The sequence below is a fragment of the Trachymyrmex cornetzi genome, unplaced genomic scaffold (genome assembly GCF_001594075.2).
Source record: "Trachymyrmex cornetzi isolate Tcor2-1 unplaced genomic scaffold, Tcor1.1 scaffold88, whole genome shotgun sequence".
NCBI classification, from domain to species: domain Eukaryota; kingdom Metazoa; phylum Arthropoda; class Insecta; order Hymenoptera; family Formicidae; genus Trachymyrmex; species Trachymyrmex cornetzi.
This window is the reverse complement of record NW_017300223.1, coordinates 207466-233393: the sequence shown is the minus strand read 5'-3', so window position 1 is coordinate 233393 and position 25928 is coordinate 207466. Positions and strand designations below refer to the sequence as shown.

The 25928-nt window shown below is 36.2% G+C and overlaps 1 protein-coding gene across 3 annotated transcripts in view; it reads right to left on the bottom strand.

Moving 5' to 3' along the window:
- Window positions 1-25928, bottom strand: part of LOC108769262 (membralin) — an 85589-nt gene that overhangs the window by 43975 nt on the left and 15686 nt on the right. For all 3 annotated transcript variants that reach the window (XM_018520142.1, XM_018520141.1, XM_018520143.1), the window contains exons 9-10: window positions 23868-23951; window positions 16540-16672 (exon numbers count right to left, since the gene is read on the bottom strand). In XM_018520142.1, coding sequence (XP_018375644.1) covers window positions 16540-16672; window positions 23868-23951 — 217 coding nt within the window. The remainder of the gene's footprint in view (window positions 1-16539; window positions 16673-23867; window positions 23952-25928) is intronic.

The window sequence follows — 25928 nt, the reverse complement described above, 5'->3', positions numbered from 1 at the left end:
CGATTCGAAGAAAAACTGCATACAGTTTCCAAAGTCGAGCTTGGATTTGTCGGTAATCTCGGAAATCATCGCCGAAACAAGCAAGTAGATCATAGAGAGTCGAGAGTAACCCTTCGAGAAGAGTGACGAAAGGTAAGAGTTTCCGAATCGAGTAAATGAAGTCCTTTAAAGTTCGAGTCCTGTCAAGGAGTAAGAAATTCGTACTTCCTTGGCTCTCGCCTCAAGAAATATGCTAGTTGTACGGCGGCAAAGTGCCGAGTACAGACAAGTAGACGATGTAATTCCACATTTCGCGAAACTTGCTACCGCGCGAGCAAGCTCTGATTCCGCAAGCTACGATATGCGAGTTGTAATTTCTTGGCGATGATCGCGAGTAAAATTCCGTCTACAAATGCGGAAAGCTTTCAGCTCTCTTCTATACATTCGTTCGTTAGTCCCCTCAATGTTCGGGCATCGATCATATTATAATTAATTACATTATAACTTATAAATTATAAATACGGATTTACGCTAGCGATTTCTGCTAGCTGCAGCGCACAAAATTATATGCATATATTGTATTATAAATTGAAGTTATACCCACAATTATCGTCATTAATCAACACACATAATGTTTATTTAATAATTATTTAAAGAGCAATTTTTATTAAATTTATTGTATTATGTATTGTTGCGTCATCTCTTGAAAATTTTATTATTTTTCGTCAGATCGTAAAGAAGACTTTTACTTGCATAAAAAATGTGAATAAATCACGAGAGATATTTTTTATTGCAAATCCCATGATAAATAATAACTATAAAATTTTGGAAAATTCAGGATTATTCATGATAGATATTCGAGTCGTAGATATGGAAAAAGTACGAACAGTGGTGGTAGAGGAATTAAAGAACACGTGACGACCAAATTCTTAAAATTGAAGAAAACTTGGATTTCTTTGGGTGTGACAGTGAGTTGGTAATCAAAGAAGACGCAGAAGAAGACAGAAGACGAAAGATGGCGTAGGGAAGAGAGAAAGAGAGACAAAATACAGGATTTTCGATGCTTTTGTTCATTTTCGCTCATCTTCCCACACAACCTTCGCAATCACCTCTCTGTAATTAACCTCCATTACGGTTGTTTTCCGTATATTTTTTCCGCTTTCTTCTTCTCTCCGTCCATCGGTCCGCGCGACAGGAGTAAAAGAAGAACCGGTTTCCTAGAAACACTGTAGGAAGAGGGAGCTATCGGTCATAGTTGATTATTGTGATGTAACAAAAAGCGAGCATTCCTGCATCCTCCATCTCGCGCGCGATCGCCGTCTACGTTTCCCCGTTTGACATTTTCACTCCATTCGAGCTTCCTAATTATTGCGAACTTCGTCTCGAGATGTGTTCTCATGGAGAGCCAAGACGGAACATCGCGGATTTTCGCGACAAATCAAAAGTGAGAGATAATTAGGATTACGATGAATAATTGGGAATCGCGCCTAGTCGCTCCAGTGAGCACAGAGTCTGACGTTCTATTTGTTGCTCGAGGAAAACCGGTGCCGTTTTCAATAAGATTCTAATTATCGCAAACATTCTGCTTCGCGCGTCGCGTCAGGTTTGTACAACTTCCTTCGCTTGACTCAACCCTAAACTCTCAAGTGCCCAGAACTATAACTGGAACGCATCTCCCAAGACAATCTCTCGAGATAGCTAATTTCCATTCACAGTCATTTCGAATTCGCGTTATTTATTTTCGCAAAAATGATGTTTGATTTAAATCTTGAGTTTTTTTTTTCAGAAGTACGTATACATCTTATGCGCATTGTAATGATGCAATAATGTTCCGATTTACCATTAAGCAGCCATTCAAAACGATCGCTGCAGCTATTCTCGTATTTGCTAAGATAAAATTTCTTGTAGGTATTTGTAATCACAAACTGTTGCTATAGATACAACCAAAGATATCATATTTCCAAGAATATTAGTCTCTTGACAAACAATGAGGATATTTTACGAGAGATATAGATTTCGAGCAGTATCGACAGCGATTGTTGCCAATAAGCAGTCGATGTCGAGAAATTCTATCAACCGTCGCGAAGCAATTAGCAACGATCGTGTGTTGTTACTGCTACTTATCCACACTCGCGCATACATATATTCACTCTGTCGGCAGCATTTCCCAGAACATCCATATTATCAACTCCTGACGTTATTAATACGCTCGTTTGAGTTTCGGGCATCTTCCGTAAATTATCGTCATATTACGAATAGTATTACTAATTGATACGCATAAATTGCGTTATCAATTTGGAAAGTGTCAGAGAGCGTAAAATGATAAGGATTGCAGAACACGCGATACAAAGTGCAAATAACAGAACCGAACAAAGTTATTTGCACGTATTTAATATAAATTGATAAAAAGCATTACTCAAATTGAAAATAATTAAGAATGATTCAGAAATTCGACGTGTGCAAAATACATATATATATATACATACATATACAGTAGGACTTAAACCTAAAAACTGGATTAACGCCGATCCCTCAAATTTATGCAACGAGTATTCTCGTGAAGTGTTTTCCAGCGAGGAGAAGCAAGCGCTTTCAGAAATCTTCTACGGGAAGGAATGAGAGGAAGGCTTCGCGTTTCAGACGGACGGTACTTCCTATGACAGTCCACAGCGGTATTTATACGTAAAGGGGTTGGAAGGGAAGCGACGCGCGGCGCCATTACTATGCAAATAGATTCGGAGTGACACGACGAGAATGGGCTATACCATGGTGCACCTAACTGGCGCCCGTCAGGACACCATTTAATAGTGTAGTTTCGCCTGCACACGCCACTACACCCTCCACTACCACCGAGTGTACCATCAGCAACCTCCAATACGAGTAATGAAATTGTCCATGCGCGAATCAACGGGACGGGACAGAACGGAGCGGAACGGAACGGAACGGGACGGGATGGGACGGGACGGGACGGGACGGGACGGAACGGGATAGGATAGGATGGGATAGGATGGGATGGGATGGGATGGGATGGGATGGGATGGGACGCTAGGCGATGCGAGATGAGGCGAGGCGACGCGACGCGATCCGACGCGACGGACTTCCGCGATCGAGCGAATATGTCGTTGCGTGCCTTTTGCGCGCCGAACCAGATTCACGAGGATTTGTTGGAATTTCAGGTACACAAATGAGTGCAGGTACGCCTGTACACTCACAATGGAAAACGCAATATGGACGACGCAACCATACTCGACCACGTGATACGCAAGGTCGAAGTAAACGTAATGGTGATACGAACGATATTAAGCGCGTGAAATTTCTCATGGTTCGACAATACTATTTATCCACGATAGAGCTATTTCAGTCTTGCAATTGTATAGAGATCAGAATGCATGAAAAGTAAAACTAATTATTCCAAACTGAATTAACGTTCTTACAAGTTGTTGTGACTGATGAGGATGAAAAAAATTGCAACACTTCTAGAAATTATCATGTACTAGAATCAATGTAAAAAATGAAAAAATAACTATGTTATCCCATATATATCGCATCTAGCCTTCTTGGTAAAGAATAAATATTTCAGCACATAAAATTTAACAATACTTTTATCAATCATAATCTTACTCGCATATACCTAGTGGAAACAGCAGAAAAAACACAATAATCCCAGAGAATAATTCATTTAATATTCACTATGTAAGATACATTAGAAATGGACATCTACCTCTAAAAGTGTCAGGATTAAACAAATTCGCCGCATTATTCATCGCAAATGAGTTCTGTAGCAGACACGCAAATACGCACATACGCAAATACCAATTAAACTTATAATCTCAAAACGTACGATCTCATGTGAAACTGTCCACACGTGCCATTTGCGTTCAGCGGCAGATTCGCGTGGATTTGCTAGAATTTGAGATACATAAATGGCTAACTATATGCACGTACGTTGTACGATGGAAGTGGGCGAATACGCATCGACGGGCATGCGAAACAGACGAGGTGAAAATAGATGTGATAAAAATACAAATGGAACGACGAGAGAAGGGAATCACGAACGGTGAAACAAATATCGTGGGAAATGTTTCCCGGTAGATTTATCGTGTATTTACGTTTGCATTATATTTTTCCGGTTGGTCTGCTTTTATTTTATTTACCAGCCGCAATTTTTTATCGATTTCGGTATTCGATTTGACTCGAATCCACGATGCGAATATCTTAAATCTCGTAATAGCGACAATTTAGGAAATTGCCTTACATGAATTACTTTTATATTCATAAAAAAGTAGATATATTTGTATTATCTTTTGACACACTTCTGCTTTCTCGCCATAATCTTCTGACAGTTTTGTACAACGCGATAATATGATCTTCCTTAAAATTTTTACGTATTAATAGTTGACATTTTTTGAAAGTCTCAAGAATTCTTGCATAATCTCCTACATAATTCCCGCGGAAATTTAACATTTCCCCCTTGCGATATTAATTAAACGGAAAGTATTACCTTTTCTTTTCCTAAAATACGCTTCGTAAAATGTTGACAAAATATACGTAGCAACGACCATTTATGTTCTGCTCAAAAATCCGTTTTGAATTACACATGCCGAATGGAATTTCATTTTGACAACGTCATAAAACCAACCTTTGGCAAACATACGCTGGAACTCAGTTTTAATGACACGCTGAATTAATACCCGCATGACGCATCCGTCTTCTTTCCGTTGCTTTTTGCTATAAAAACTCGTGTATGCTAAATCTCACATATGAAGCTTTTGCATACTTACGAAAGATACAATTATTACAAACATTAAGAAAAGAATAATTTATGTGTATCATAAACTACAGTTATATATATATATATATATAGGTATATATTGAAATTGTGAAGAAATTGTAAAATAATATGTGGCTTAAAAATAGAGAAGTGGAGATGTCTTATTTTTAATACGAGAAAGAGAGTGTAAGGATTTTATGCTTTTCAACATTAAAGTTAAATTAGAAGATTGCATCAGTTATCTTACGAACAAGCAAGTTTAGTCACGATAAAAGGATATTTTATAAATAAAATTTTAAAAAAAGAACATAAAAAGTCAAATATGTCAATAGCGGATTTTTGTGCGGAACATACAGAGATACATTTGATTTGCTTGTTCTTTACTTTTTTCAACAGAAGTTACTAAACTGAGGAAAGGGTCAAGGACAAAGATTTAATGCTAAGTGGTGAAAGGACGCTTAAAAGTGCACGAGAAAGTGTCGAGAGTGCTTAAAGCGGTCGGTCAAGAGTACGCCCAAGTTTCGAGAGTGATAAAATTACCGTGTTAAACAGCGATACGAGTTGGCAGAACGCTTAGGCGACTGATGGAGTTGAGCGAGTGTATAATACGATGATAGTCGTTTACACATACATACATATATACACTGTTAGAAATGTTCTTAAATTTCATTAACTTTTAAGTTACATAATTGAATTTAATTTGAATTTAATTTCATGACATTACATTAAATTTAATGTATTTGTAACTAAAAAGTATAATATATTTATGTACATGTACATAAAATTTAATGTATTTTTCATAAATTTAATGTACACGTTCATTACATTTAAGTAACTACTGTAACTTAATTTTCAGTTAAATCATTCATTACTTTTAATTTCGTTCATAACCACCAGCTTCATTTACATGTAAAGGAAGCTCGTGGTTACATTTCTAACAGTGTACATATAAAGGACATAAAAAAAACAACATTCACAATATAGGGCGCGTAAGTAAATAAACTAAAAAAAATCAATACAGTCTCGAATAATGCCGATTAGAGCAAACACAGGGTGTCAATGTGAAGTTTGGTTTATTTAAGATGAGGAAAAAATACTGAGTAAGAGACTCACCTCAGAAACGATTTTTATCAAACAAACTAATAGATATAGTTATGTTTAAATGACGGCCTCCCCTCAGTGTTTTCTATAATCTATATATTTGTACTGTGTGTCTTTTCTTATTGTCTCGTCAGATGAGACTCGGCGTTCAATACATTAACAGCTTAATAAATAATAACGTTTCGATAATCATGTAAGTTACGAAAAAAATTTGCTTTGGTTTTAGTATATAACGTATTCGATAAATTACTGTATAGTGTACCAGGAAGTACAATGACATCGCCGTTACATCACTACGCTTAGCTGACTGATTTCTGTTAACATTTTATGTGAGCATTGATAAGGATTCGAAATTGGATCGAAACGTTTGCGATTAAAATTATTTTATTTTAAATAAACCGAACTTCACATTGACACCCTGTGTTAGCTCTAATTGGCATTATTTGATTGATTTATCTCAATTGAGCCTTAATACTTAGTTTATTAATTATATGGTTAAACCAAAAAAGTTTATCCCTAAGAATTTCTTGCATAAACGTAAATATACTACGCTATTTGTAATCTTTATTGGAAGTTAAAGCGATGCAGATTTGTATTCATTTTACAGCAGCGTAGAGAGTCTGTTCGATCACACGGAGAAGGTGGTATCAAGGCGTGCACAGATTGCTGTCATCGTCGTTAATTCTCATTATCTCTTAATTTTATAAGCGGGTCTCCTGCCACGTTGGCGCGGCATTCAATGCATACAACCGCTTCACTTAGGGTACAAATTGCAAATTTCTTTGTTCTTCGTTTACTCTATATTCATCTTAATTTTCTTTCGCCTTCTGTTTCTAAGATTTTTGAAAACTTCCACAATTAACCAAAGTCACATCGTTTCGTCGCTATCGAGAAATTAATAAGTTTCCATAATAAAAAAAAATAATAGTAATTTTATACGTCGCGCGTATTTCTAATTAAATCATGGAAATGAATCTATTCACGTGTAGAAGCGATCGGCTGCGAAACAACCAACTTGTTGGAACTTATCACCGATCACTAGAGTGTAATACTAGAGTGTTTCGACTCAAGATTGATGTTTCTTCGCCTTATATATATATATATGTATATATATATATATATATATATATATATAGCTCTAGCAGATTGAAACGTGAAAGCAACACCCACTGTTGCCATCAAATCACTCTATCGATTAACCCTAACTCATATCACAAAACATGATTAGCCTGCCTCGGTGATGAACAAGTGTGCTCGTCCATTTTCGTCGGCTATTCCGTGCATTTCGTATGTTATCGATCAATCTGATTATCGGCATATAAGGAACTAAAACTAAAAGACGAAAAGTACCAAAGCTTCCAACATTTCGTAATTGGAGTTTTCCTCGCGTTTATGTATAAAAATCAATTCTAAAAAATAATCCTAAGACTGAAATATTTCTCGAATTTTAAGGAAGCTTGCGTTTTGCAGAAAAGAACAAGTGTAAGTACTATCATTATCTCATAAATTGTTAATCCTTTTACGTATTTTTAAAACCTGTTAAAATAATATTAATGCATAATTTTGAATTTAGGTATAAAACTCTCGAAAATATATATTAGTTTAAAGTAATAATAGCAAAAGAGAGATAATGAGTCTTCAGCCGAAAGACGCATTTTTCTGGACACGGATGACAGTCTGTTTAGTATTCCAAACTGTGTGGTCGGGAGTCAAGACGATTAATTATACTGGTTAATTATCTCACAAGGACTAATTTTCTATCCACTGTTTACGATTAATCATGCACCTTGTCACGTGGCAAATACCATCCCGACTTTTCATTTTGGACGGAATACCGTAAAACGTATACTGTCGTTAAATGATATTAATCACGAGTTGCAACATAATTGTTTCTTTCAGCACATTTTGCTAACCATTAACGAACAGAAAATATATTTTCGAAATATGTAAAATATTTCAAATACGTTATTGATAAATAACATAAAAAGATATGGATTTTAATTGGAGCACGTTTTTTTATATATTTCCAAGAGCTAAGTAATTGATATAAATAGTAATTAATAAATCCAAAATATTTTTAATTTCACACACACACACACACACTTGTATAAACCTATTAATTCCAAATTCGAAATTTTATTTCATTAAACTTAAAATTCGTAATATTATAAGTTTATACCACATATACGTTAGTTTTGCGTTAATATACCAGCTTATGTTTTTGCAACTATTAAGTATTACAACGGACAGGTGAATCAATAAAAAAAATGTATGTATACTCTAACAAATACTAATTATTCCCTATTCTTATTATATGTCATATAAAATTTTATAAAATAAAGTTGCAAATATTGATTTTAGATGTCAACTATACTTATATCAAATTGAAATTAATTTATTTTAAAATAATTCATATAATTTTTCGTTTCTTTCATAACAATTCAGTGTGAGTGAAATAATAGGAATCCTGATTTTCGATCTTCAATAATTTCACTAATTATTCGAAAGAATTGATATAACGATTGATTTATGACTCGTGTCCGTTATCTCGTTTATTTTGTTTTTTTTACTCATAAAAAAGCGACAAACACCCTTCCTTCGAGCATCAGACGTAAATGTAGATCCATATATAGGTATAAAGGTAGTAGGAGGAACTCCTGTAGAGATCGTACTGTATTTCGGCACCCTGTCGCGAGGACAAAAGTGGCAACCGATCGCGTACGATCGAGGGAACGGGAGGATGAGAAGACGGTTCGCGGAAAATAAAGTCGGCTCTCGGTTCCATCAAGCGGCCGTCAGGGAGTCGACCGCCTGTACCGTTCGCTTGGCGCCAGTCTGACGCCCCCTTTTTACCTCCCTTTCGCCCATCTTCTCCGTCCCTTTACCCTCCCCTCTCTCTCTCTCTCTCTCTCTCTCTCTCTCTCTCTCTCTCTCTCTCTCTCTCTCTCGCTTCTGCGCTCTCTCTCTGTTCGAGATATCCGAGACGAACGGGGCACCCTGATTAAAACGCCAACTCCCAGGATATCGAGCTTTGCGTCTTCTTTTTTTCTCTCACACCTCCGTCTTTCTTTCTTGCCTTCACAGTGACCATCTTCGGAAAGTAAATATCGATAGAATAGAAAAACTAATTATAGTTCCTTAGATGGACATTCCCCGCGAAGTCGAACAAAAAGACACAGCTTAAGCTTTCACTCGCTGTTGAAATCCGGTTGCCGCAACGGGGTGTACTCGTAAAATAGAGGAGCGGCCTAAGATCGCTCACAGGATTAAAAGTAGAAGCTAAAAGAACTCTGAGACAGAGACCGATTGTAGGTGTTCCAAGAAAATATTTTCCTATGCCCGTCTCGCTTCATTCTTTTGAAATACTAAAAGCGTGTAGAATCATCGCAAATGTAACGAAATTATGTTATTTTTTCAGAGAGAATTTTTACCATATATTTTTACATTCTACCGAAAATAAAGAATTCCGATCTTAAGTTATACAATTTTGTCCAGTACAATTATCTTCAATGTGTGATACGATATGATTTCATTAATATGTATAGAAAATCCATTTAAATAAATGGTCTAACTAATTTTTACGAGAATTGATAACATAAAAATAGCTCGTTAAACGTGAAAATTATTAATAATTACAACAAAGTTGTCGATGTGTACGTAATTGATCATCTCATTAATACACATAATCGTATAGAAAATATATTATCCTAACTTTATAAATACTACAATATCGTCATATTCTCGAATATGAAAACCCCATACTCTAAAAATTAGGAAATTATATTCGTTTAAAAAAATATCTCCATTTACCGATCATTAGACGAATAAAAGACGGTATGGCAATTGCAGAGCGCAACATGGAATTTCGAGCTGACAGTTAGATAAGTTAATCATACACCGGAGGAGACTATTTTTGAATCGATTTAATTCTTGTAAAGAAATGATATAACTTGACGATACGGGCAAGATTTTATATATATATATATACATAGGTATACGTTATGTTTGCACTGTAATTTTCCACCCAACTCGTCGGGGCGCTCCCGGTCGACGGCGGAGCCACCCGACCATCCATCCTTCGCCCATAACGTTGAAATAACACCCCACGCAACCGCTCCGCCACTCGTGCTATGTGTTTACGAGTGCCTACATCCGAGCGTGAGCGCGTGTGTACTGGGTCGTGTGTTATTTATATAATTGCTCAATAGCCTCAATTACGGACCTTATTCAATCATAATCATCCTCCGGTGTTATTTGCGGACAAGCCCAGCTGATTGTAAGCACTCGACGCTCCACTCGCGTCGCGTCGCGCCGTCGATCGACGCGTGGCATCGTCTCGTCGCCGACGCCCGCGGGGCGCGAATATAAGCCCTTCTGTGAAGCGTCGAAGATACAGAAATTTATACGTGCCGTCCCGTCGCGTGTTTCGCTAGATTCGTCTTCTCCTCTCACTCAATCTCCTATTGAATAGTAGGAAATATGTTGTTGCTTATTCATTACTTTGTACTCATTCATTTTCTGTATCAATGTAATTGTTTATCGTATCCAAAATAACAGTTTGCTCATTTGACATGTTGTCAATGAGACGGAATGCGCGAAAGGCAACGAAAGATATTCTCTGCATTTAAGTTCAAGTGGAACTGAATGTGCGTTCGAATCCACGAAAATCGTGAAAGAACCTGGCCCGTATTACGAATCTAAAGTGCAAGTCTCTCTTGGTTTCACCCCCGTGATTCCACATATATCGAGAAACGTTTCTCTCTTTTCTCTATCTCCGATCGCATCGTTGCCGTACTCTCGTAAAATGTGAACACGTTCTAATTCCATTAAAAAGGTGAAATAATCGCGGTTATAGAGAAACGGTTACAGAGAGTGCACAGCTGATAAAGACGATATTACACCAAATATAATGTATGCATGTACATATTTCTGTCGTTGAGATAACTTTTCTTCAGAGAAATGTTCCATAATACCAATGTGTTGTTTTGCTAACATCGATGAGAAAAAACACACACACACAAATATATTCGATATTACTCAATATTCACAAACGCGAATTTAACATCATACTTGTTCATATTTGTTCGTATTCATTGAATTTATATGCAAAAATAATTTTTATATAAATTTATTCTCGTTAATCAATTTACAGAAGAATTTTCAAGAATATCAGTCGTACACTGTCTGACGATTAAGAACGCAAGAGTGAACATAACCCAGCATCCATCATATTCAACGATCCATTTACTTCAATCTTTTGTGAAGAATCGTCTGACTTTTCCTCATTCACTATCACTTGAGCAACTTCACTCGAAATTAATTTAAATCCTTAGATCTATATGCAATTATATACATATACATATTTAGAAATTTACAGTAGTAAAATATTCATACAGATTGCTGTAACTTGAAATTGTCGCGTTTTTATACCACAAACATAATGAAAATACTTATATCTGTACGGAAAAACAAGCGAGAAGAGAAAACAGTTGAGAAACTTGCTTTGTCGAAAGATAATAGAAAAAAGACTAAAGAAAGACCTAGCGAGAAGCTGTGCTTGTGAGTTAAATTAAAAATACATTCCTTTCAACTACCAAGTACGTAAGACCATCTCCATCTTCGGACGTCACACTAGTCGCTTACAAATTCTTGGTTGCATCACCCTGTTGTATTCGGAAAAAAATTATCTCACGAAATAAATTTTACTGTATGTTCTATTGCTGTAATACGCCGCAAACGAGCAGAAAAGTGAAGAGCCAAGATAAGTAATCAGCAATTTTATCATGATAATGTGTACTTATCACAGCTTGTGCAATTTCTCAACAAACTTACGAAAATCTACAAGTATAACTACTTCCGTATTCTCCTGATCGTCTACTTTTGTATTTGTCAAAATAAAACTCAATTTAAAAGGAAGAATATTTAATGATACGAAAACAAAACAACAAAACAATTTCTAACAATATCAAGAACAGTCTCCCAAAAATGTGCAGAACAATAGAAAATTAGCTATATGTGTGTACGAATATCTAAATAACGTAAAGTGTTACATTATCTCCGCCGATGAGTTTATTTTATATAAGAATTACAATCAAAGTCGAGATACTTTTTGAACGGATCTCGTATAACGAAAGTCACGTACAATCAAAATATCTCGAGAGAATTGTTATTTATAATCTGTTTTTCAGTCTGTGATAAACAACAATAAACATCTCACAATTGCACCACGTGCAATCTTTATAAAAGCAAACATTGATATATACGATACAATTAACTTGAGAAAGATAACGATGGATTTGAGATTATCCAACGAACTCTAGCGAGGCTTTTCAATAAAGCACTTTTCTAATTGTTTTCGAGGACGAGCCCCGCGCGACTTCACACATGTGGTATAGCGAACTTTCGTCGAACAAATGGATGAAACTCTTACCACGAGGTTGAGGTTTTAATGCTGCATAAAATCAATTGTTCGATTGCATAAAACCAATTGTTCGATTGCATTTATGATTTTTCAGAGAAATAATTCATAAACATTCAGTAAACAATTAAAACCTTCTGCCTTTCTTATACAAATCTAACCAATAAAGTAAGACAAAAAATTTTTTGGCAAAAAGGTTCATTAAATAAATTAAATCACACATATGACACTATTCCCCGTGTTACTATAATTGAATAAGGAATATGTAGCAACGCCTAAATTCGCATATCAATATCAGAGGACACACGATCATTGAACTTTCTCAGTACTATCCGCCCTTAGCAATATCTTGCCGCCACATCTCGTATGTGTTACATGACTTTTCCTCTCGTATACTATTCTGATTTCACTTCAGGAGTTTTATTTTAACCTATAAGAATAGCGACGCCATTCTTGGAAAAAAGTCAAACTTAAAAGTTTGCAATATTGTATACCATGATGTATACAACCTATACAAGAGTGATACCTACGCAAGAAAAAGAAATCAATCTAACATTTTTGTCGTATGTAATTGTAGCGCAAAAAATACAACAAAAATCAAATGTATCATATATATTTCATATAAGATAGCAAGTTTATCAGCTGTCAGCGTGAATAAATTCAAAATATCTGCATTCACAACATGCATATTAAAGAAAATCGTTATGCACTCAACTTTTGCGCATTTCTTCCTTCATTTCTGCCCAGAGATTTAGTTTATAAACAGTGGCAGAATCGTAATAGGAACTAAATACGGACTATCCGATAAACCGTTCGTAAGTGGAAGTCGGATTTCTAATTAAAAGCGGATGACCCGTGAAAACAGTCGACGGATAGTGTTCATTGGCGTCCTAATGCACATCTGACGTAACTCGTGCCTAATCCGTGAGCCGCGTTTAATACAAAATGCCTTGTATACAGAAAGTCCGCGGTACAATTGCATAAACGCTTTAAACACGGGGAAAATGGCATTAGTTAATGTACACTACGTACAGAGACAAGTTGGCACAGGAACTATAGCGCCAATCTAACGTCGGATACTCAAATCAGAAAATAGTATTCAATACTTTCCCCGGTGAATGTATACAAGATATTTTGGTGTTAATATTTAATATTTAATAAGCTTCGAGCATAATTTGATTAATTTATAATATTATATTCGAGTACTAACACGGATTACGATCTTTTCGTTATAATTGCAAAAATTAATATGCAAAATTTTCAATCCTGCTAAATATTAGCGTTTAAAATTATCGTTATGGCCACAGAGTTGCTCACGATCAAATTATCTTTTGTTTTTTCTCATTTTTTGTATATCGCACAGAGTGGTAGTAACATAATGATCGTTTCGTTATGTGAGTGACAACACGTTTCACGAGACAATTCGATTTGTCTTGCAGACACGCGTCGCCCTCGATAACGATCTCGATTACTCCTGCCCGAGACACAGCTTCGCTCACGCGATTAGAATTGATCCTAATTACACCTCAGTGTAAATCCCGTATTAGAAGACTACGGAGCAGGACGCGCGGCGCGTACTTGGGCTGTTCGGAGATTCGAATACTATTACCGGCGTCAGATCTATTTAATTGTTGCTAATGCCAATTCTAATGATCCGTTTCCAATCTCTAGTCCAACTGCACACTCAGGTTTCACTGATTCTCACCAAGCCCGAATACAAATCGAAAATAGATCAAGCGTAAATTTCTCGTTTCGCGAAGTAGAATTTTGTAAAACATTGATAATTTTCCATCATAAAGACGCGAGAAAATGTGATTTTGTACTGTTTTTTTTTTTAAGTTAACTCTCTTTAAATCAAATATTTGAACTTAATTGCATTTTTTCACGAGGGACAAGTAAAAAAAGTTAGCAAGAGAGATACATTTAAGAATTTCTTGTACTTTAAATCCTTAGAAGGATCTATTTAAGATTCAAAGTAACTCCGTAAAAGCGGATCAATAATAATAATTTGTATCATAAGAGTTTACATTCGAGTCGAAATATAGGATTTCTGGACCGATGTAAGTTCCGTCGTTGGTGACGGCTTTGTTTAATCGTCACCTAATGTCGCTAATGTTCCGATCTAACCCTTCGTTCGTCCAGGGAAATTGCCTCGCGGTATAGTCCTTCCGAGAGATCTAAGCTATACCGAGCGTAAAGCCTGATCTCTATTGTGAAGTTCTCAGTTGAACCTTGCTTTGACGTCTCTGCGTAGGATCAACTAGATTGTTGAATCAGCGAATTGCTGTTCGATGTTTGCGGAATGTACATCGATCGTACGTTTATAACCACAGATCAATAGACAGCCCGTACAGAAAGGACGTCCAAATCCGATCGGACTCAATGGTTGTAATCGCATCACCAGAATATGTCAATAATAAAATATAAAATATATTCATATGTATTCGGTGAATTATTAATATCGTAGCCTTAATTAGACCATCCGGATATTTACGAGATTGAGCAAGAATCGGGAAAAGCAACAAAAAGATTATGGTTAGATTATAATATATTTTTTAGACACATGTGACATACGAGGTCTGTCCAGAAAGTACACGACCTCTGCGTATATCTTTGTCCTTGGGCATCCTATTGTGGAAAACAGGCATTTAGAATTTAGGGGGAAACCGGCAAGACCTTGAGGAGTATCCTCACCAAGCAACGCGACTCAACAGCTGTTTAGTTGGCAACGGTACGCAATTATGTGAGCATCGCATTTCGTGCGCATTTATCTCACCTGATTCAGGATTTTTTCAACTTAGAAAATAACCAGAAGTCACGAAGTTATATGTAGAATCCCCCCAATGGGGATTGGAGAAGTTGGACAATGCTGTGTTTATAGTCCTAGTAAAAAATCTTGAATCAGATGAAATGAATGAACGGGTGAAATGTGACGCTCGAAATTTTCACACAACCGTGTACCATTGCTGACTGAACAGCTGTTGAGTTGTGCCGTTTGGTGGAGTATTCCTTCAAGGCCCCCCCTAAATACAAGAGAGAGAGAGAGAGAGAGGGGGGGGGGAGGATGCCCAAAGACAAAGATATTTTTTACCACTTTACTTACATATGTTGCCAAGATCATGGCCCTGAATGATCTCCTACAAGTTTTAGCCGACGCTCATTATTTGTTAAAAAGTTATTAAGAAAAAAAAATTTAATTTAATAAACTAACGTTTTATTTTTACTATATGCAATATTTAAAAATACTGCATCCCTTATGTCTAGAAGCGTCCGACTTTCCACGCGAAGCGAGATCCATCCCACTTTCCCCCCTGCCAAGGGACGTTCGACTTCCAACATGAAGATTCCGCATGAGAAAAGTCCGCGTCCCTAGGAAGGGAAGAGGTATAGTGGAACTCGCTTCGCGCGTAAAAGGAGAGAGAATCGTTATTTCTTAAACTTTTTTGTTAATAACTTATTAACGAATAACGAACGCTGGTTAAAATTTATTGGAGGTCATGACCTTAACAACATATGTCAAGGTCAGGGTTATCGGAGTTATAAGTCCCCTATAGTGTACAATTACCAATACCTTTGTTGATCAAAATATACATCTCTCTATAGATGAAGACTTCCTTATAGAGAGTATGGAACTTTTCACATCTAGAGCTCCTATGGGTGTTGAATTCCACACCCAGAATTCGAGGTATTGAAAAAAAATGTTAATTAAAAAAACATTGTTTTTAATTTTGACAGAAAACAGTATTTGACTAGAGTGTATATGTAGAAATATATTTCGCACATACAACATAAAAGATAAAATATTTGCGTCATTTTAAAATCACCCCCTTCCTCCATTTGGAAGGTATTCCACCGTCTAGAAAAGTCAAAAGTCTCCGCCCTTGTCTCTCTCTATTTTGTGTAATCACAATTATAAAAAGGATTCAACTGCATAATAGGAAATTTCAAATACATAGTTTAGAAAGAAACTTGTGCCGGCACAGATCGTAGCAGTTTTAGCCAGTGCTATTGGATTAAAACGAAAAAGATTGCTCGCTAGCAGATTAGCTAACATATCCGACACGCAAGGCTCACTCTACTTAATACAACTTGATCCTTTTTAATTAAATGCCCTCCCGATCATCTTGTCTCCTACCAGAAACACTCTTTTAGATTTTCTTCTTTACTACTTAGTAAAGAACCTTCTATTGCCCGCGATAATTGAAACACAAGATATGAGAAAAGACATTCGATGTTATTAATTTTATCAAAATTAATGATAATCACATACCTTAACCAATGCCTTTTTGTAAGAGCCGTGTGACAGCAGATAGCATCATATTGATCGGCAAGCCACACTATCAAGATTATGTAAAACGCAGTGGTTGTGTCGTTGAAAAATTCAGACATAAGTGCCTCCATTCCTAAAAAAAGAAACAAACAGGAATATTTAAGAGTAATGACAATTAAAAAAAGCTGTCGCTGTTGTTCGATACTTTGCACCAAATATAAAATTTCTTTTATATTTTTCATAAAATTTTTTTAAATAATGCGCTTATAAATTACAATAATATAACATTGATATGATACTTCAAATTAAATAATGTCAAAAGAATAATCGATTCTAACGTAATCGAACGAATACGAACGTGTCCTATATTAGTGGACAGTTTTCCACGCAATTAAAACTTCGACAGTGAGCAAGATTCGTTTTTCGTAAATTTATCGTCAATGCATGGCCGTTATGTTGTAAAAACGATGTACCATATTGATCTTTCTTATCGCTTCACAAACGTTAAACATTTAATCTTACTTAACAAGTGAAACATTACTACGAATTAAAATGTCTGTAAAAAAAACAATGAGAATAAAAAAATACATATGTATACAATATTATATTTGCCAATGTATTTTTTTTTTTTAATGATCTAATGGATATAGTAACGATACACGAATGTTCACAGAAAAAAGTGTTTTTATGTCATTTGAAAATAATATTAAAACACTTAATATGAAGTATAATAATCGCGAGAAAGAAAAAAAAAGCATTTGTTCTTATGTGCGATTACCATCTTTCATTTTCATTGAGACACGTGGCCGAGTCGGTATTTATAGATCCAGTTGGATTCCATTTAGTCGGTTTTCAAAAAATATTCCTATAAGTCGGAAGAAAGTAGACGTGCGCGTATATTACGTGGGAGATCGTCGTGGCAGTGCTAGATGAAGGTGCCACAGACGCGCGACCAGCAAGGATGAATGGTCTTGAGACTAAGGGCGCGACGTTAGATAATTAGTTTCTCTATCGGACACAACGCGACGCAACATTGAAAGAAAACAACGCCGCGGGAATGCTAACAAGCGGGGCTCACGTCGCTCGTATCCGGGACGCAATACGGCCAAGATACAGAAGTACAAATCGACAAAGAGACGTGGTCTGACAGCGCTCACGGGGGTAGCTCGACAAAGTGAGAAATTACTTCTTAAGAGAGCAGGGCGGCCGATTGTCTCGCGAAGAAAAGGAAATCACTTATGCCGCTATTGTAACAAAAAAGTAATGTTTGTGCAATGGGATTTTTTCCAAATATACAAATGCTACTTACAAATTATCCTGTTTATTTTCATCTATAGATCCTTTAATAAATCTGGGATCGATTTCTCCACAATGTCAAGTACCATAAATGTGAGAAGGCCACAAATGAAATTTCTGGTGACTCTTAAGTTAACTCTAATCAATACTCGTTCAGAAATTTCCTTAACTGATATTTGCGGATTCGGTGTATTTTAAATTATAAACTATCTTTATTTAAAAAACAAATAAGGGCTAATGAGAATTTTTTGCGCGGTTGTTAGTGCGAAAATAAAAATCGTTTATTGTCGAAAAATATAGTATAATTAGTTACGCATAAACGTTTCGGCCTGCTTCCGGGCCATCATCAGTATGTCTAAACGTTAAAAAATAAATATGTTGAACAAGGGCTCTCTCTTATCAAACAAACAAAAAACAACCAAACTCAAGGCTAATGAGAGTCAGTGCGAGGAGGTGTAATAAATCTTACGCAAGTAATTTTGTTAATCCACCCGATGTGATGACCTCATCTTTATTCAAAATCTCGAAAATTTGTACATGATTTGTAATGACACATTCGTCGCTCCAGATGGATTGGACGGAGTTTAAACAAAGTATGTAAAATGTATTACAGAATGTGTTTAATTGTGAAAATAAAGACATTATCCAAGGTTTCATGATAAGATTTGGCGATCGTGTGGATAACATTTTAGTTTTGGCAACCTGCGAATGACTCTATCTATATTGAACGTTCGCAAAATCTAATATTATTCAAGAAGTTTGCTAATGTAGATTCAAAAGAGAATCGAAACGTACAAATTTTCAAGATTTTGAATAAAGATGAAGAAAAATTAATGAACATCAAAAATCAATCAGAGTCGAGAGACAAAATGATTTTTGATGTTCATGTCTTTCATGGCTATATGGGTGAGTGCATTAATTTTTCTTTATAAAAAAATATAATTAGTAACGTTTTCGATATCTACACAGATTTTTATCTGTTATTCGTTGCCACTGGAATTGTCAACCATTGCCAATTGAATAAGAAGATTGAGTTGCCACCTTGTCTGCCGTCTTGTCATGAGTAAGTGAGAATTTTACAATATACGTTCAGACATACTGATGATGGCCCGGAAGCGGGCCGGAAATTTTATTTTTCCTTCATATAAAAAAATAAATAAAGAATTAAAAATAGTAATTTCAACGTAGTAATCTTTTTCGCCTATTTCGCATGTTTCTAAATATTTCTTATACCGTAATAAATATCATATCTCAAATTGCTTGTAAAAAAAGCTATAGAAAAGACATAATTGCCTCGACTTTTTTTCATGTTGCTCCAAGTTAAGTAAGGATTAAAGCAACTTGGGATCCAATGATGCGACTTCGTTAACAACAGAATGCACATGAATCAGTTACATATTGGCCTGTGTGCCGAAAGGATCGTTAACATCGGATAATGCGCGGATAATGCACTCGTTTAAATGCATACTAGTCGAGCATTACCTCACCGTATAGGTAAGCCTTTAACACGGCTTCCTACCAGAGAACCATCTAACTCCCGATCATATCCCCATTCTCTTTCCTCCTCAATTTTGATAAAAACGCTCAAATTCGAGATTGAAATTGCACTGGTATAACGTTGCAATTTACAATATATTTAGTATTTTTCTTACGGTAAAACACTAATTCAGCTGCAATCGCATTCAAGCTTAGCAGCTTAGAAACGAAAGACATGAAATATATGATGATCTAACCGATGGAATCGGACATTACCAATGACCGACTGCGCAAAATACCGTGGTGAAAATTGACGGAACGGCATGGTTCCCAATTCCCGACTGATGGTTCACGAGTCATAACTAATTCGAAACCGTGACTACACGACGCACGGTTGTCGCACGGGCTCTTGCGTAATTGCGCGTATGCTTCACCACGCCGTCCGTGGTCCACGGCTCGCCGACGCCCGATGTCGGTGTCGGCTGATCGAGCGTAAACTTAGGCCTTGTAAATAGGCAACGATTTTAAATTAGTGCCCTTGTTGATTTTATTAGATATTTCGTATATGACAATAATGATGAAAATGTCAAATGCTCTAAATATTATACAAATACATCTTTATATTTCGTCTCATAAATATATCAAAAATTCATAAATAACAGTTAAGTAATTGCACAATCTCGATAATATGTAATAATTGACTACAACGATTACGACTTTTATCACGTATCTCCATGTTTAAAAGATAAATATTACAGGTTAATACCTTATAATTTCGAAGATAACGAGAAACATTGGCAATTTTAGAAATAAAATAACGTTGCGTTATAAGGTTTCTATAAGAAGGAAATTAAATATCATTGAAATATTATAATTGCATAAATATTACATATAAAAACACATAGCGCGCTGTTACGCCAAGTTCATCCATTAGCTGCGATTAGTCGCGCGAAGAATGATGCAATTCATGTGTATATTGCGTAAATTCATATCTGACGCAATGCAAAATAATACTAGAATGTGCGTCGCGCGTATTTTCTGAAGAGGCGGTAGCTAATAATGTGGTTAATCAATGGCCAACTGTGTACGGCCATCGCTCACGTGTCATCGGCATTGAGTCGAGCTCGGTCGGTACCAATATTGCACACAACTCGGCTGAATCTACCCCCTCCCTTTTTCTCTCTTCCCATCTAATAGACATAATATTTCCCACTGACCGACCACTGTGCGAACGTTTCGAGTTTGATCGAACGCGAATTCAACGTACTTGATCGAATGCGAATATAAATAAAAGTGACTGCAGTTCATGGATCCTTACGAAATTCTTTTGCAGAAGACTGCTGTCTTCTACAATAATATTAAATATGTTTCGCGCTTACTCACCAATCACTTATTGCTATGTTAATTTTATCATATCCCATACGAGAAAACTAATCTCAGATAAATTCAGGAGTATCACATGAGAAAAAACCTATTATTACAATTTGTCAAACGAATGTGACTAATCCGATCTCAAAGACAAAAGCCATAAATTTCTTTGAAATTAGTTTACAAAGCTAGTTGCGGACCGGTTACCACTAAAGATCTATATAATTGTTAGCTACTCTATTCTTGTAAACTATACGGGTAGTCCTATCTTCGTTGGAGACACGTTCGCGTCTTGTATAATGCTCGATTATATAAACTCGCAGATCTCCTTTCGCGAAGTGACTGTTGACGAGATAATTAGGAGCGAAATCGTACTCGTCAAAGCATGAAAGATTTAATCAAGGACCAATCAGGACTCGCATTAACCGTCGTATGTCAGAAGCAGAACGGTATCGTAGAGTAGCGAGTCCCGGGCAAATTATCCGTTGCTATACCAGGATCTTCGCTGCTGCAGACGCTATATTGTGCTTTGGCAGCAGAAGCGGCTTTAGAGTTGGCGAAGTAGGGGGTCATAGACTGTTGTTTAATCTGCTCTAACACCATGATCTAGCCCATTGCATACGTCGGCACCTCGCATATGCGAAACCGTAATCGCGATAATTTGCCTAATCGTAGTATTACAAGAGCGAGTTATACTTATTTGATATCACGATATCACGATATCACGATATTGTGAAAAACGCATGAAAATCTCTTCATTTTATGAAAAGCTCACTTGATATGTCATATCAGCAGCAAGATGCACAGAGAGAGATAATCCGATTTCAATCATTTTTTATTACAATACATCCTGATTAATCCATATCCTAAGTATTTTGGAATTTTGCGATTCCTTTATCACAATGACAGTCAAGCTATTAAATGCTATTTATTCCCTTTAATCTACCAAGGCCGAGACGCTCGCGCTCACGCGCCTGTGCAAAATATGCTAATACGTATACGGTAGCTTCGCATCAACGTTATAAGCAGATAAACGGAATGGTGCGGGTGTACAACGTGTTCTGACCGTCTCTGAAAATGTGTTTACAGCATGTTAGGCGGCCGATCATGCGTCACTGATGCACAGAGGCGCCGGTGTGCCTTCGTTCTTTGACGTTCCATTATGCAAAATCGTCTTCCACGTCGTACCTAATGCCAAATGCCGAACGACGCGTGGACGATTTGACGTGAATTCACGCTGATGATGCCACAGGCACCCGCCAGACAAAATATTGCCCATCAACGACGTAAACGCAAGGATGAAAATTGAAAAAGAACATGCCGAGCCGAATGGCAAATAGCGTTGAGAAAACGTTACGCAAGATACCAAATATAATGACGTGTAATCTAAATGCTAACGTAAACGATAAGGTATACATTTCGAGATTATTTAGAAAATTGCAAAAATACAAAGATGTCAGATGACAAAGTTGCTTGCAAAAGTTAAAGGACTTTTTCTAACGAATTATATTATTACAAAGACATTGCATGAATATTCCCCTAGAACTTTATTTTTATTCAAAGAAATACTACACAGCATTGTGCTTTCCACGCTTCTTATTATCGTACAAATTGGGAAAAATTGCAAAAATTAAAGGATACAGAAATGCTAAAATACAAGAAAGGGAAAGAGTAACGATATATTCTCTTTGACCGAAAAGTAACATGTGATGGAGACGCGAGAGAAAGCTGAGAGAGCCATTGCAGGATGACGGATGGAGAGAGCAGGAAACAACACAGGAACTGGAACCTATTACTCCAAATAACTTCTCTAAGGCTTCTTTTCCTTTTCTCTATTTCCAACCATGTGACTCGATGCGCGCGCGCGCGCGCGCGCGCGCGTGTGTGTGTGTGTATATATTTTAATTTTTGTACATCTCTTGGCAATCCCCGCAATGGGGGAGGGATGCGGAAATTTACCACTTCTGTTGCTACATTTCGTTCAGCTGCTTGCTGACCGCGCAACTGGTGGTATATGTATAGATGAATGGATACCCTACTAGACTGTATATAAATCATTTTTGTGAAATCCGATAAATATATTGCAATATTGTTTTTTATTTAATTAAAATTAATGACTAGCTGTTATAGCATAATTCAAAAATAAGATGAACGAAAATATTATATATATCACAAATATTGTGTGTGTGTGTGTGTGTGTGTGTGTGTGTGTGTGCGTGCGTGTGTGTGTGTGTGTGGTGTATGTGTGTGTTGCTGCAAGCACACAAGTAGAGAAATATATGTATTATAATTGAATTCTCTGTGCTTGTAAGTAGGTAGTTGTGCTCAAGACAAACAGAAATAGGAAAGTTAAGATTAGATGGTAAGGTAAAACAGTATCTAATGTTTCAATAAATATATTATATGAATAGCGTGAAAATTTGTGAGAGAGAACGGATTTGAAACTTGTTAACAAATTAAAAGAGATGCTTTTCGAGAGAAATGATTTATTGCGTACAAAAGTATCGCAATGCAAGGAGAGGAAACAAAGATCGTAAATTCAGACTCTATCAATATTTTCAGAGCCGTCGGATAGACGGGAGGATCAGAGACGTCGTATTTTATGCAGGTCAATTGGACCATTGGTGCCAGTGGACACGCGAAGCGTGAAGAGAAGATATTCAGGTCGAAATGGAAATTGGTGTCGCGCAACGCCGCCGCCACTGCTGTTAAATGGGCTCCGAGCGGGTTACCCAACTGTTGCGCCTTCATCAGAAATTTATGCAGAATCCTGGGTTAACCGTCCCGGCCAATCAGCTTTGTAACCGAGCTAACGTCCTACAGGCGAGAATTCGAAAGAGCAAGAGTAGTCGTGATTTAGTAAAAAGGTATTTAATATTTCACTCGCACGTCGCGACCAAACTCCAACATACTTGAGAATTCTCACGGCCGATTGATTATTCCAGCTAAAACGAATCATCTTTCATCGAACACTTCCAAAAAATTGAAATGCAAAGAACAATAATAACGAAAAAAATTCAAGAAATGTTTGAATTTAAATGTAAAGTCCAATGAATGTGCAAATGCTATACAACCAAAATATTTCATTTTCTATGAAACATTTTCCAGGAAAACATGACAAAAATAAGAATAAAATATACCAGCACAAATAATTAAAAATATAGGTACTTAAAGTATATAAAACTTACCTACTAATGCCAAGACTACTGTCAATAGGGAAGCAGCTGGCAATGACACGGTTAAGTTAAACTCCAGCATTTGTATAAGATCAACTGAAACAAATGATAGAAATGCGAGTTTTAGTGTTAAACTTACATAAACATGTACAAGATAAAATATTTTCTATTATATTTTCTAATCTCCATATTCGATTATGTCCTCGAGAAACATATATAGCGAAACAATTTTCCATATGTGTGAAATTTAAAGAAAAAACAGAACATTATTTATATACACACACACACACACACACACGTACACGCCATCGCGTAAGTTCATCGCAAGATAGAACGCTATGTAGAAATCGTTATTCCGGTCGAGAACGGCTTGAATTTAATATTTATCAGGCACATCATGGTGAAGACTTCGCGAGCAGAAGGTTATTACGTAAGTTTAGCAACACCGTGAAGAAATCGTGTCGCGTTCGACGAGTCATCTCAAAGCTTGATACGAATTAATTTCGAAACTTCATCAATCCTGATTTAAATTCCACGGAACTTTCTATCGACGCTTTAAGCACTCCTCGCATACTTAATATTGATTTATTTCTCACGCCTATCTTTCCGATAAATATATTAGAAGATACATGTAATCGTTTAAAGCATTTATTCACCGTTATTAAACATAGAGATTGATTTAGGAGCGTGACAATTTTGTGTTTACGACTTCTTCGAATAATCTGCAACGTCATCTTGCAAGACGGAGAGTTAAGACTCAAGGATAGATTAAAAATTCATAATCGCATCGTTCCGAGCCGCGCCCGCCATGGGTGCAACAAAGCAATTAAAAAGTTAATACCGTCACTCGTCCTAGACGACCCACCGCGAGCCGCGCCTTCTTTACAGGATACACAGCGTCGTACTTTACAAATTTGCGCGACACTCCTGGCGGTTCAATTTAATGAATTTTAGATTTTAACTTATCACCTACTAACTCTCTCCCTCCAGTTATTAAAACTTGCCGCAATTCTTCGTCTTGTCCCGCATAATCCCCTCCTCTCTAACCAGCGCCACGTATATCTTTTACGTTTATTCTTTTTATCTTTTTTAACTTAACCGCTCTCTATCCGTTCGCTTCCGCTCTAATTAGACCGAATATATTATATTAAATACATTATATACAGAGAGAGAAAGCAGTCGTAAAGCTCGTGTCTTAAACAGTTTGCAAATTAATTATATTAAGCTTCGATTTACCGATATTAACGATATCGTAATTTATTTAATATTTAATGAGAAAATTTAATACAAAATTTACACAGAATATTATGCATCTTTAGTTTTTGTAAAGAACACGTGATTTTTCGGCTCAATCATGCACTACATTTGACATCAATATTGGAAGATAAAATCTTAAAAAAATATCAAACTAAAGAATAATGCAAACAATAGTCAGTAAAAACTGAGCGAGAAATTTTTAACACAAATAAGTAAAAAGGCTACATTCGGTCAAAACGGATCTTGGTGCCTAATAATTTTTTTTTTATAAATTTTCACTATTACCGGTTCAAGCAAACTGCGCGCCGATTATATTATTTATCAGTCTTGAAACAATCCTAAGCTGAAATCACAAATTAAATTGCAAAATTAAATTGACAAGCAATTTATTGTTAATGAGCATAATGCTAATGAGCATCTTTAAAACACTGTAAAGAATTTATTGCGAAAAACGTTACCCCCTCCCGCTAAGATTCAAATCTCAGAACTTCCTTCATTTCATAACGTTTTACTAATTTGACTACCGAGGCACGCGAAACAATGTATTTCAATTTTATGTAAAAATTTCAAATAAAACAATGCAATTCTTTAAATTCACTTTAATCTGATTAAATACGCAAATACAATACTTAGTATAAGTAAATAACTATAATAAAGTATTTATATAAACAGATCCTATAAACATTTAATTTTGAGATATATATAAAATAATATCATAGATATACAGGGTGGACCATCTGAAGTGATCCAGTCAAATATCTCGAAAACTAGTAGGGATAGAGAAAAATGTTTCGTATGAAAAGTTTAGGGTTACAC